This window comes from Manihot esculenta, chromosome 15 (assembly GCF_001659605.2).
Source record: "Manihot esculenta cultivar AM560-2 chromosome 15, M.esculenta_v8, whole genome shotgun sequence".
In the NCBI taxonomy this organism is placed as follows: domain Eukaryota; kingdom Viridiplantae; phylum Streptophyta; class Magnoliopsida; order Malpighiales; family Euphorbiaceae; genus Manihot; species Manihot esculenta.
This window is the reverse complement of record NC_035175.2, coordinates 1,870,750-1,885,568: the sequence shown is the minus strand read 5'-3', so window position 1 is coordinate 1,885,568 and position 14,819 is coordinate 1,870,750. Positions and strand designations below refer to the sequence as shown.

The 14,819-nt window shown below is 34.4% G+C and overlaps 2 protein-coding genes across 2 annotated transcripts; one reads left to right on the top strand and one right to left on the bottom strand.

Moving 5' to 3' along the window:
- The first annotated feature begins 134 nt into the window (after positions 1-134).
- On the top strand, positions 135-2,624 carry LOC110602660 (transcription factor MUTE). Its single transcript, XM_021740231.2, has 3 exons — positions 135-750; positions 842-1,243; positions 1,998-2,624. Exons 1-3 carry the CDS (start codon positions 655-657, stop codon positions 2,088-2,090), a joined length of 591 nt encoding a protein of 196 aa, XP_021595923.1. The 5' UTR covers positions 135-654; the 3' UTR covers positions 2,091-2,624.
- An 8,983-nt stretch (positions 2,625-11,607) lies between these two features.
- On the bottom strand, positions 11,608-14,246 carry LOC110601913 (heavy metal-associated isoprenylated plant protein 32). Its single transcript, XM_021739310.2, has 3 exons — positions 13,800-14,246; positions 13,519-13,594; positions 11,608-13,374 (listed from the first exon to the last, which is right to left on the bottom strand). The coding sequence occupies exons 1-3, from the start codon at positions 13,827-13,829 to the stop codon at positions 11,954-11,956; spliced, it is 1,527 nt and encodes a 508-aa protein (XP_021595002.1). The 5' UTR covers positions 13,830-14,246; the 3' UTR covers positions 11,608-11,953.
- Positions 14,247-14,819: the final 573 nt, after the last annotated feature.

Below are 14,819 nucleotides of genomic sequence, written 5' to 3'. Positions count from 1 at the left end.
CTAGCTAATATCAAATTCAATAATATCAAGAGAACTTTAGAGACCAAGATTCCCAGTCTCACAGAGGCTGACTATATTACACTACAACATCAAACAGATCTTGATATCACGGTATGAGGACTGCTAAGGTACTAAGGGCCTTCGCAGCATTATACATTGACAGCCATAAGTATGCGTGTGTTTTCTTTTTGTAAGGTCAACAGCATAGATACACGTATACATCACTTTCTGATAAGAAAGGAAATAAGAAAAAAAAAAAAAAACACACGCAAAAAGGAGAATTTACACTTAAAACTCACATAAAAGTAAGCATGCAATGACAGGTATGATAAAAGGGGAATGTGCATGAAGAAGACATACGGGAAGTTAAGGAACAACAACCTTCCCCTTGTTTTAACTCGTCATGTAATTGATGGCAAGGTAATAAACGTGAGATGTAATATCTCTAAGAGAGAGAGAGAGAGAGATGGCGAGTGAGTGACCAAGCACCTCACGGGACTGCAACATAGAGCATTTAATATCCAACCGAGAAAATAGTTTTTAGAATCTCACTCTTAGTTTCCAGCCCTATAAATAGATAAGACTTTTGAACCCTAAACTGAAATGCAAAAGAAAATATATGTATTTATATATAATCTTGTTTGAACGGGAAAGATGCGTCACATATCTGTAGAAAGAAACCGGAGAAGACAGATGAATGAACATCTCAAAGTCTTACGTTCCTTGACCCCTTGTTTCTATATCAAAAGGGTATTTATATATTTCTCTCGTATTCACACAAAACATCTGCTTTAATTTCCTTGCAGTTTTGAGCTAATAAAGTTTTTGCTTTTATGATTAGGGGGACCAAGCATCCATAATAGGGGGTGTTATAGAATTCATAAAAGAGTTGCATCAAGTTCTGCAAGCTCTGGAATCCAAGAAAAGGAGGAATAGTTTAAGCCCTACTCCTGGTCCATGTCCTAGCCTTAGCCCTAGGCCACTGCAACTAATAACTCTTGAGCCTGATCAGAGCCCCTTTGGGCAAACAAATGTTAAGGAACTAACTGCATGCTGCAACTCTTCAGTTGCAGATGTGGAAGCAAGGATATCGGGATCAAACTTGATCTTGAAAGTACTATCAAGACGAATACCAGGTCAAATTCTGAGGATAATCAATGTCTTGGACAAACTTTCCTTCGAGGTCCTTCACCTGAACATAAGTAGCATGGAAGACTCTGTTCTTTATTCCTTTGTGGTTAAGGTATACTATTACATGACTCAAATGCTTGCTTACGTACTCGTATGAATTCAGTGGAGAATTTTGAGCGAGAGTAAATCAATACAATTACCGATATATTATCTTAAAATATATTCTAATTTGTAACATGCTAATTCTTTCTCTTAACGTCCCTTATTAGCTAAAAACATCTATAGAACATTTTCTGATTCTGGTAGTTGTGTCTAATACTTAGCCGATGAGGACGGACCAAATCCCTTATTCACATATGATCTGATGCAACTGAGATATAAGAACCTCAAAACAGGCGATATCCCTGAGAATATGGTGATAAGTGACAACTTCTGAAAGAAATGAAGCTTCCTCTCTTTCCTTCTTGGAATTTCTTGGGTTTATCTTCTATCTAGCTATCTCGCTCCATTTTTTAGTGGCCCAGATAGGAAAAAGGAAAAAAAGACTCGAACTTGCGTCATTTTCAGTTTGATATGCAGAATTTGTGGCCAAGTACTTGAGCTTAGACACTAGACTTAACATCCTAACTAACGAGCATGTGGGTGGCTCTTCACTGGCCTCTACATGTGATAAGTGCATAGCATTATTGCTTCTACGTATATCATTGAGAAAATTGGATGTTAATTCGTAGGGGTTTAATTTGTTGTTGGAACTTAAAAACTATTTATTGCAACAAGAAATACCAGTGCTGCATGGATGGTTTCTTTTCTTTGATAACATGGTTGCATCTCACCTTAGTTTACGAATACGATTTATGTGGGTGCAGATAGGTCTGGATTGCCAGTTAAGTGTGGAGGAACTTGCAGTTGAAGTCCAACAGAGCTTCTTTCCTGAGAACTTGTACACAATTTATATGTAGTTTTTGCTGTCAAATAATTTGCCTTGGAATGCAAGATCCCCTAAAGATGTTAGAAAGAGGGAGATGCAATCCAAGTTTCGTGATGGGCCAGCCCATTTATAGTGAACCCTCATAGTCATAGGCATGGGACTAGATTTGTAATTGGGGCGAAACAGTTATGGGGATCGAAAGGGATGCATTACCAAAAAAAAAAAGACAAATAAGGCCGCAATTAAGCTGCCATTTCATTTAGCCACTGTCACTTGATGGTAGGCCTACACATCTATCATTGAAGTAATGGGTCCATCTCTAGACATTGATGGATGATGGATCCATCCATCCACCCAAAATTTCTGCTTTTATTATTGCTAACTCACAAAACTCCTGTCTTCTTCCCACCCTTGTTTTTTTATGTTCACATGCATTTTGTTATACTGAAAAGGGATCAATCAAACTGATGAAGCATGAACCCACGTTGAAAATTCTTAACTTTTAATAAGATAACTTTAATTTAGAGCAAGTAAATATATTAAATTGATTTTTATAAAATCTAATTTTAAACCCCACCAAAAAAATACAAAATCAAAATAGGGTTTTTGACCACCTTCAAATATTTGATGTGGAAGCCATGAATGTATAATTTCAACTAAGCTATGGATAGGGTGTGGCCTTTTGCTTTGACATTCAATTTGAATTAAAGTTTCATACTCAAATAATTCTGATTAGCTTGCCCCAATCTCAACTATTCCTCCTTTTTGACTTCTATATCATTTATCATTATGATTTTTATGATTTATACTAATGAGGCGTGGGAGTTTTCATGTTAAGTATGGGTCCCATTTCCCCAAAACCCTACGCCTCGAAGGATTCCTTCTTGCAAGCTAACTTACAATTTCCGCCGTTAATTAGCTTCCGTCATCTTTTTTTTTTCAAAAAAAGGAATATACGTCCGGCTCCGCTCGGCTTGACGTTGTGAGTCGTTTTTCTTATATCACGCTTTCCAGTTTCCGCCTCTGGGGTTACATGTGTATTCAGTTTTGCCCTTTGACCCCTTCTATTTTTATTTTTAATCTTTTAATTTTTTTTAAAATTTTTGTAATGGTAATAAATTAAATGAATTTATAATTTTGATAGCTTTTTTATTTCACATGGATCAAATGATAGAGGTTGTCGTTTAAGAAAAAATGAATTTGTACTTGCAAAATATCACATGTTATCCAACTGAGACAAAATTGAAGAGATTTTGAGATCTCTTTTAACGCATACTACTCAGACACAGAAACCATCGCCAGACAGTCCCAGTTGGGTCAACGTCGGACAAGGAAAAAAGACACATTTCCGGATTGTAATAAAAGGTTTTGCCATTTCTCTGGCAGTAATTAATTAAAATAACTTGTAAAACAAGGAGAAGAATTTGTACCATTTCTTTCTGTAAAATACAAAGCTAGAGCTTGAGTTTTAAGGAGTGTCGGTCCTTTAAAAAAAGAGCTAGCTGGAATATTTTTTAACATTAAAACAAATTGAGAAATCTTTAAATTAGGATAGCAATGAATGCCATATGTTTTAGCATTCGATTAGATTGAATCTTATAGTATAAATTTAAATAGTTATTATCAATTTTAGAACGCCTTCGAATTTAAAAAATAATAGTCACGGTAAATTTAAATTTAAAAAATAATATTTATTACAAGTTGAAATTTTACGTATAGAATATTCACTATTTAAATTTATTTATATAAATAATTAATTTAATATAAAAATATATATTTTATAATAATTTTTATAATTTTTTATATTTTTTATTTAAAAATTCAAATTCAAATATTTTTTAAAAGTATTGGATTTTTTAAATAAAAATTATTAATAAAAAATATATTTTATATAAATTATTAATTAAAATATATAAAACTAAACATATTCAAATTTTATTCGAATAATAATAATTAATTTTAAAACGGGTTTAAATAGTTTAAATTACTTTTTAATCAAATTTAAAATGTAGTTGAAATAATATTAATATAAATCAAATTTAAAATTTAAATTTTAAAGATATTCTACCCATTTATATCTCTACTTTAAACTCCAAATTGTGGAACAGGTGAGGTAGTAATCAGCAGGCAGGCCAACAGGCTCCTCTCCTGCCTCTTTCAATTGCATAATGCATGAGCTGGCATTGTGGCATGGAGCTGGGTACTAAGCAAGCTCTTGTCTTGGCTGTAACCCCAGCATCCACAAATGGACACTGGTCAGGATGTGAGAAAGAGACGAAGAATACAATCAAGTATTCAAAAGAAAAATGAATTAATGTGATGAGGATGAAAGACGTACACGCAGAGTTCAATACATGGTCCAACGCCTTAAAATTAATTTCTTCACCGTAATGAAAATGGTGGTTTGTCTTTTTTGAAACACAACTCCGATTTATGTAATGGAAGACATAATTACGACATTTGATTAAAGATTTTTCAACTTTCGATTCATGGATCATGGTGTCTATTACTTGGTGGATCCGTATCATCATAATTATACCAATTTTTCCTTGAAATCACTCCCTCTTGTCCATAATTTTTATGTCCATTCACACTTATCTCTTTTTATATTATTAAATATGGAATAATTTCATATAATACTTTTATCAATACCCATCAATTAATTGAAGTAAATCCGAAACATTGCATGAGAGAGAGCTACAGGCAGATAAGGATAGGTTAATAAAATTATTACAGTTGGAAATTATTCTGTCCTATGAAAGAGACGGCAGCAGAGAAACACATGCGTAGACAGGGAGCCTAGTACTCGTTGGAAAATTAAGAGAACAGAGACCTATTGTCCTAACACATATATAGGAATATGGATTTATTAATTACTAAAATATTGTGAATCGCTGGTGACCGAAATTCAAGACAGAGTTGGGATGTAGGACTTCTCCTCACCGATCGTCTCTGCCTTGGGATAGGGTGATTGCACACCAATAGTAGGCACTGCCCAATATGGCACCCATGTGATATTACTGCTCTTAATATTCCTTGATCATTGTGCTTTGAACGTAGAATTCCTCGCTTTGACTTTTGCAAATTCTTTATTAATTGGCAGTGAGCGGTTAAATTCTTGTGTTTAAGTAAGCATCAAAATCTGCATATCTTAATTTATACATGCTGGGTACGGAGTAGATGCTGCATGAGTCAGTAATGGTGGCTGCTGTTACTGCGCGACCTAATTGCATGGGTTTTATCTTCACAGATGAAGATGAAGATGATGGGTCACAGCCACTCTTTACTTCTTTTTGTTTCTCCTCCACCCAAACAAACAAACCTTTAACACGAACAAAAACCCAAACACGACATAAATGTTTGATAGAGTGGTAACACACGCCAGTTTTGCTATCATATATTAGATTTCATTTTCTCATTACTACTAAAAACAGTAAAGTCTTACGTTACCTAAGCTTTTCAAATTGTTTAGCGCCTGTTTGGAATTTCTATTTTAATTTGTTCAAAACAAGAATGAACAGAAAGAAAATATCATATTCAAGTGGGTGGAAAAGGGCCAAACTTATCTTTTCTTGTCTTGTAAAAGGGATAACAATTAATCAATACTGTACTGTGTTTAATTAATCTTACCAACAAAGCTTCTGCATTAACATACATCGACTTCAATCTCAATTTTTTTATATTTACATTTCCGATTAATAAAGGAGAACAGACGGCGCACTCAATATCATTTCACTTAAAAATAATTGATCACTTGCATGATTGTTATATAGGCTGAAATTGTTTGATTTACATTCGCTAATAGACAAATTTCAATTCCATGTTACCCAATTATGCCCTAGGATTAGGGTGGAAAGTAGCTTTCTTATTAATTCTTTTGATTTGAAATAAGTAGGAGAGATATTACAGCACTAATAAATTCAATGCATGATTAAACTAATTAATTAAAAGATGTATTTCTTTATCCTCAATAGTGAAATACAATCATTTTTAAAATTTATATATTATTAAGAGTTAGGATATTGGCACTGAAGGGTGAAGGCTTAGTTGTTTGAATGAATATTAAAAGGAGTCATCCCATCTGATTTTGAATAGATTAGTGTTCCACTTCCACCATCTCAATCTCCATTGTCGATCCATATCATATCTTCAGTTCAAACTCTTAGCACTACAGCTCTGTAGTCTGGCCCCCTACCCACCCGAACCTTACCAATTCTGTCTTTCACACACTGTGCCACTCACACTCCACTTAATAATTTTTTTATATTATCCCCCACCTTCAACTTAAAAAAAAAAAAAAAAACCATTTTTTTAAATTCTTGCAATTAATTGAAGAAGAAAAACCCATTTTTTGTTTGTTATATTGAGGACATGAGAATGGAGTAGAATCAAAGAATTTGACGAAGATCCAGAGCGTTTTGTGAAATCTTTAAAAAGTGATTAAACACCAATAATTGGTTTTGTGCAGAAGTAAAAAATGGAGCGGAGGAAAAGTAGATCAAAGTCATGATGGATTCTATTCTTGTTCAAATGGGTTAGTAGGTTTTCTCTGTCAAAGTTTTATAATCATTATCCGTAATCCAAAGCCACGTGAACATACCCACATATCTGTCCAATACATAAACAAGTATAAACCAAAAAAGTCATCATATCAATAGTTTATAATCAGATAAATTATTATTTTAATTTTAAAAATTAGCTAGATGAAAATTATAATTTCATTTATGGAATGATCCACACATATTTAAAATTATTTTATCTTAGATTTTTTTTATTATTATTAACATCACTTCTCTTTTTCTTTTTCTCATTCAATTACTCTATTTGCAGCTTTTTTTTCATATTTTGAAAACAATCATTCCGTGTCACAAGTCCAATCTGGCTTTTGAATCGTAAGGCTGCACTATGTCTTATAGTACCTCATCATTGTAAGTAGCTAAGCAAACTATTTTACACTGGTGAATATGCTCATAATTTTTTTTTCGATCAAATACACTCATGAGTTAGGTTGCAAATCGAATTAGCTGTGATTCTATTTTTAATATTGAGGTTCTGATAATGAAGGAGAGAGATGCACTGCACATTAATGCCGGGGATTCATGCGTTTACGAGTTTAACATTGCAGCATTAATAAGAGTAAAAGGTGTTTGACAAAAGGTTTCAGCAGTTGCATGCACTGTAAAAGGGAGGGGCAGTGCCCACTCCGAACCCTTCCCTCTCCATTATCACTAACACTTTAAAGCAAACTAAGGACAAGACCCCAACTGCTTCAATGCGCGCGCAGATGCATATAATATAAAAGGAATGAAGAAGACGTCCACTAAATGTCAAGTCTCAGAGAGCAGGAAAAAAAAAAGGTCAAAAAAGCATCCTCTGATAGTCAACATCTGGCCAGAATTCTTCTATTCACTTTCCTGATTTTATGCAGCTAATTCTTAATAGACTCGTGAGACTGTATGACTTTTATCTAACTCTCCACTTTGTAGTTAGTTTAAAGGGCTCGTGCTGTTCATTTTTCCACAATAAATGAGTGAAACTTGGAGGAGCCATGAGTTTATATAAGTCATGTTTTAGAATCGCAATCAAAGCATCACTTGTTGGAATCGAAATGATTTTGCACCATTATTTCAAATAATCAATAATCCCATTAATTACTAGGCATCAATGTACACACATCTTTGACATAGCATGCAGGAAAAGGATCCATCAGTCGTTGCTTGTCAAAGAAAGTGATGAAAATTTGGTGGAACACGGGGGACCATTAATTATTTTTCTCAATTGTGTGAAGCAATACAGGATGGATGGAGTCCCACCGACTCGTTTATGAAACTCCTGAAAACTGAACAAAATAATAACAGAAAGTGTGAATATTGTATGATGCATTTGACGAAATGATTAAGCCATGGAAAGCCAGCTTTATTTGCTTGAGAAAGTGAAAGAATTCAACACTAATTTCACTTCTTACTCCACCCAACCAACACTTCTATTGCTAGTGACTTCAACTGCTGTTCATGCGTTACCTAATTCTTCTTAGATGTTCCACTTATTTACGCAACTCAAAATGGTCACTACTAATTTAAATTATAAAATTTTAGCTTATAAATTTATCGATATATATTAAAATTAAAATGATATAAAAATTTAAAAAAATTAATAAAAAATATCTAAAATTTAATGTTATAAAAATCATATTACTCTATCCAAATTTTATTTTTATTTAGTAATACTAAAAATATTGAGTGGGAATGACAAAGTTACCCTTGATATAATGAGAGATCCATGGTTTGAGCTTGGTTTAAGTGGTTTTGACTGTTGTTGATAATGATGTTTATGCTTTTGAAAGTGGAAGTGTTAATTCCATTTCAGGCTTTTTGAGAAGGTGGGGGGCTGCTGGTGGAACTCCCACTTCTATAAGTTGTGCTAAGTTTTTTTTTTTTTTTCCTTGAGACATCAAATCTCAAGGATTGCATGATCTTAATCGCCATGCTACTAAAGCCTTCCACAACAAGAATAATCATGATTTTCTGTAAACCAAGTGCAAAAAGTTTTTATATGAAAATTTTTTTTTATTCAATTTAAGAATTTGTGCATTTGAATCTTGTTATTAACTTTAAGGTAATGTTTTTTACTTTATGGTAATGTTTTTTAATTTTTTTTTAATTTTGAGGATAAATCGTAATATTTTAAAATTATTTTAAATTTTAAATTGAAATCTTAATTCAGTTGTTTTTAAAATTAACCATACGTTGAATGTAAACGGATAGGGTAACCACGAAAATTAAATTATCCAAATTTAAATCCGATTTATATCTGAACCTATTTTGAACCCGATTAAAAATTAATTTAAACTATTTGAATCCATCCTAAATCTGATTATTATTATCCGAATAAAAATTGAATCCGATTAAAAATTAATTTAAACTATCTGAATTCATCCTAAACTTGATTATTATTATAATCCGAATAAAATTCGAACCCGTTTAATCTTATATATTTTAATTAATAATTTATATAAAAAAATATTTTTCATTAATAATTTTTATTTAAAAAATTTAATATTTCTAAAGAATATTTAAATTTAAATTTTTAAATAAAAATATATAAAAAATTATAAATATTATTATAAAATATATTTTTTATATATTTTTATTTATATAAACGATTTTGTGTAGTAAATAATGAGTATTATTTTTAAAACTTAAATTCATCCGTTGTACTAAAATATATTCGATTCATTGCAGAATTAATAGAAATATGTGACTTCTCGCCCGTGAGGCTCCAGGGAACGATCAGTTCTCGCTGGCGAATGGATTTGTGTTTCCTCCTCCTCTATTTGATGGTAGTACTTTTTTTCATCTATTTTTTCTCTCTTTTTCTTATTCCTGTAGTTATGACTTTTCTTAATTAATATTTCTTTCTAAATTCTAAATATCACACTTCACGCCGTTGTTAGTTGTAAGTTTTTCCCCTCTCTCTCTTCTTTCTTCTCTTTTTTTGTTTTTTTTGGGAATGAATTTAAAACGGTGAGGTTTGTTTCGTTTTCAGATGCTGAGCGGGACTCCGTTGTCATAAGCCGTTTTGGCCCTTTTGAGAACGCGACGAAATAAACAGTGGGGTCTATCTCTTCTCTCTATCATCGAGAACAATTTTGGATTTGGCACTAGTAGTTTTGTTATTGAAATAAAAATCTCTTACAGCTTCTTTTCAAAAGAGTTGCGGTATTTTAAAAAACTAATTAATTTTTTTTAAATTTTTAATCTCATCTCATATTTCAATTATTTTATTTATTCGTTAAGTTAATCAAATTTTAAATAAATGGCTACTTAGTATTTAAAATTTTAAATAAACAATTATATCTCAAACTTAAACTATAAATCACGTTTGAATTAGCAGTTTCATTATACGATTTTTTTAAAATAAGTTTATTATATGACATGAAACCAGGTTAAAAAGTTTTTTTTTTTAATTATTACTATGAGGATGGAAATACAAAAGTAGAAACTGTAGAGGGGAAGGAAGAGGAAAAAGAAGGGGTCCACGTGAAAGCGCAGGGATTCAATCCAAATAGTCAAAATGATGGGCCCAAAAAAAAGAGAAAGGCGGAAAAACAAAACAAAAAAGAGTAAGCATGTGTTGTCATGATTAGTAACTCCTTCCCCAAATTAAGCTGAAAGTTCGTTTCAAAAGATATTTTTCTTATATTTTACCATTAACAAACTATTGCTTCCAACTCAAACAAAGGTAAATAAAGAAAAAATATATATTTTAAATTGTTTTTCTAAGAATCAGTTCAAGTCGAATTAAAACCTCATGGTGGAATACACAAAATTACAATTTGATTGATTTTAATGCGAAACGATAAGGCAACCAGTTTTGTTTTGGATCACAAAAGCTTCCAAAGCCTCAACGATCATCACTCGTCCCCATACACCTCCACCTCCACCTCCATGTGATATCCTTTACATGCCCCATCCAGGTTATCTTACACTTGACATCCACGTGTAACCAAGCATGAATGAAAATTGGCAACTGGCAACTGGCAACTGGCAACCATGTATTGCTTACCCAAGCAAGACCCCAGAATTATATTATCCTCGCGACCAAACAGGCAGAGCAGATTTTGGATTTCGAGCTATCTACATTAATTGTTAGGTTTTGGAGTCCGGCGACTGCACCCGCCTCTCGTGCTACCGTAGCTCGGGAGTAAATTCCAGTTGCGGGAAGCAAATATAACATAAGATGAAAAATTCTGAGTTGCGTGAACATAATTAAACGGACGCAAGGAAGAATTTTTATAAAAAAATGGGTAAATAAAATTCATATTTGGGATATCACAACTCAATTAATTCCACCAATATAATCATCACAAGTAAGAGTCGGGTGCTATGAAAAAAATAAATTGCACACGGCTTATATAGGGGAAGTACTGTACATGCATGCCCAAGAAAACAGACTAGTACTTTTGAGAGAAGTATGGGGACCCACATCAATCACTATCTCTGATTGGATGGATGTATAGATCAGTTTTGATGACCCATTCCCTTATCATCGTGTGACAAATCCAACACATGATCATGATCATGGGTTGGGCTCTTTTGATGCTCTTTTGGTGATATGACCATACAGGATTTTACCAGAATTCATGTCAAAGTGTCAACGCCGTTACATTTTTGCGAAAAATAAATAAAATTAAAATTTGATAAAAAAGCAGTTAGCTTGTCCTTGTCAACAAGTTCTGTGGTCTGCTGTTTTCGACAACTTGCTCCTATTAATTAAATAATCACACCCACATTGTTCGGTTAATCATTCAATTTTTCGTAGTGTAGATGGTGTGACCCATAAAACCAAACACACTTATGAAAGGGCACTGGTGGCTTCCACTTTCCTCCAAATCATGGACCCACCCCACGCAATAGGTGATAATCCCAACGCGCAAGAATGGAGATTTACATGAGAAACAAAAGCAAGAAAGCAGAAACTAAACAAACCCACAAATCACAAACTCTAAAGATGGGATTAGGGGTGTCTGGAGAAATGGGCAGGCGAGAGAGAGAGATGGGCCTTTTTTGCAGCTCCATTTTTTTTTTCTATTTCTAATCTTATTTTTTGTTTTGCAACATATAAACATCATATATAAACAACAACATAAAAGAGAGCCCACCGCTACTCCTCCTAAAAGCATTATCTATAAATACTTGTCTATAATAATTTAAACCCTAGATCAGCTTCCAAAAGAGAGGAGAGAAAAGTAAAATTAAAAGAGAAATATTTAACTAAAATAAACCCCATTTTCCATGTATATTATGGCATCAAACTTCTAGTGTCCCTTCGACTATAAACGCAGGCAGCACCACACTAACCCATAGCAGCATCGAGTTCCATGCGCAAAAACCTTCACATCACACTACAGCTTGAGGTGTTTTCATCGCTGAAGAAGTTGACATACGGGTCAGAACCTGGATGTGGTGGCGGATACGGGTACGGGTACGGGTATGGAGGCATGTAATTGACTGCAGGTGGGGGCCTCGCATACATCATGGGTTGAAACCTCTCATTACCCATTGCCCTCTGTTGGTTCATTAATGCTTGCACGTACTGTTGTTGTTGTTGCTGCTGCTGATGATATGGATTACCAGGCATGAGATCTGGCCCGGCTCCCTGGAAGTACCCATTGGGGCCACCGCCTCCGCCGCTCATGGCAGCTGCAGCCGGCAGTCCTTGAACGGCAGGAATGTTTCCCATTTGGCCCATGGACACGCTGCCCATTTGACTCATGGGTAGGTTTAGGTTGCCCATTTGACCCATATTACCATGGGGACCACCCATGCTGGGCAACCCATCAATTTTACCACCACCACCACCTCCTCCTCCGTTATTTCCCTTTTTACCCCCATTCATTTGCATGTTATTACCATTTCCACCGGCACCAGCATTGCCATTATTACCGTTCTTGTTATTACCACCACCTCCATTATTACCGTTTTTGCCATCTTGTGGTTTTCCACCATTTTTTCCACCTTGATTTTGAGTTCCTCCATTGTTATTACCTCCTCCCCCACCACCACCGCCTTTTTTAGCACCATTTCCATTTCCACCACCTATATTTACTTGCATAGGAACAGCTCCATTTCCATTTCCCCCGATGCCGCCTCCACCTTTCTTCCCGTTGCCACCGTCATTTGCAGCACCCTTCTGGGCATTCAAGAGCTGGGGTGGCCAACCATTCATCATCATGTTACCATTGGGCATAACCGTTTTCATCTTATTAATCGGATGTCGGGGATCGTCCATCTCGTCATCAAACTCATCATCTTCATCAAAATCGTCGTCATCGAACTCATCATAGTCGTCATCACTGAAGTCCTCATCCTCAGGTGGGGCGAACTTGGCAGCCTTCTGGTTCTGGTTGTTATTAGGAGGCAATTTTAGGTCTTTGAACTGGGGCAGCCTACTCAGATCTTGGAGTGCTTTCATGTTTTGTTGCTGTTGAAGTAGCTGCTGCATCTGCTGCTGGTTGAGTTGCAGCTGCGGGTTCTGATTTTGTTGACCACCTTTGGGCTGGTTGTTGTTGTTGTTGTTACCCTTTTGGCCATTGTTACCCTTCTGGTCTTTGTTGTTGCCACCTTTGCCATTATCAATTTGCATGTTCTTGAGCTGGTTGGGCAGATGGTTTTGGTTGTTGTTGGCTTTTTGAGCACCCCAGAGCTCAGCATGTTTGCCCGACTTCCCAAGCTTCTTTATCAGCACAGCTGGGTCTACATTACCTGAGACAGTAACCTTCCCTTGTTCTGAATCTATTTTGGTGGTAAAAACCCCTGCCCAAAATAAAAAATAAATCAACTAAACACAGGGACTAAGAAAGAACATAAAACGAGCACCTATAAAAAAAAATGGTATGACATATCAGTTCAAAGAAAAAAAATAGTAAATAAAAACATATACAACTCGAGTAAACATACCATCAATTTTCTGCAAGATTTTCTTCACTTTCTGCTTACAGCCATCACAGTGTATGTTCACTTTTAATACACAAGTCTGCATGCACAAGCAACCCAAAAGACAAAAAATAAAAAAAAGAGTAATAACTAATGAGAGAAATCATTTGAAAAAAGGGATGCCAAGTTTGCCCCATAAGGATGAATGAGCTAAACAATTACAGGAAATTTTTTTTTTTTTTGAAAAAAAAGAGTTAGTTGAAAATGAAGCAGAGCAATTTAAGAGAAACAGAGAGAATGGGTACCTGGATCTTCAAGAACTCTTCTTTACTCATATCTTAACTCAAATGAAACAAACACAAGGGTCCAATAATAGAAGGAGAAAAAGGGCTGGCGATAGATCTGAGAGAGAAAAGCTGCAAAGACGAGATAGAAGATATACTACAAGAACTCCAGAATGGGCTCGCTCTTAGTTATTTGTTTTGGGTCTTTCATAAAAAACACAAAATAATACAAATGCGTCCCAGTCCTTGAGCAGAGAAAGTTAAGACAACAAGAATCAGCCTTGAGAGAGAGAGAGAGAGAGATTCACAGCCGGTGGTTGGACATTGAACTTCTCTGGACTCTGGTTTCCCCTTATTCAGGGCGAGAGAGAGAGAGTGTGTGTGGCTAAGGGAGAAGAAAGAGAAGAAAAGCAGAGAGAGTATAGAGCTGCAAGGCATGAGTGTTTTCTAAAGGGGGTTTATTTATTGGTATAATCGCCTCCCATTTTTAGATTTTGCTGTAACTCTTGGGGTGTAGATTCTGACTTTGCCTTGCGTAACCACAGTCGTAGAGTGAGTCATTTCATATGAAGCGCTCGATCGGCTCGGCTCAGCTCAGCTCAGCTGTCCTTATTTTCTTTTTTTTTTTTAAAAAAACCATGGGATAACAATTAAGAGGTTAATTAAGAAAAATATTATTATTATTTGGATGGAAAGGTATGATCCGTTGTCAGATTAATTAGATGGGTACATTAAATATAAGCATTTAATATTAAAAAATAAAATTATAAAATTATTGGTGCTACTGTGTTTGGTACATTGCTCAGTGAGCAGCAACACATGTGGCCCTGTCCCCTTTAATATTGAATTTAGTGTACGGTTTTATTTTTCATATAAATTTTTAATAATATGAGTAATTGTGTTTATTTATTATATATTTTTTTTTACATATTTAAATATTTAATATGATTATTGCAGTAATTTTCACTAATTATTTCTATAACAAACTACACTAAATTTTAAAATAAAACTATCATTATGATGAATTAGCTTTAGAATTAG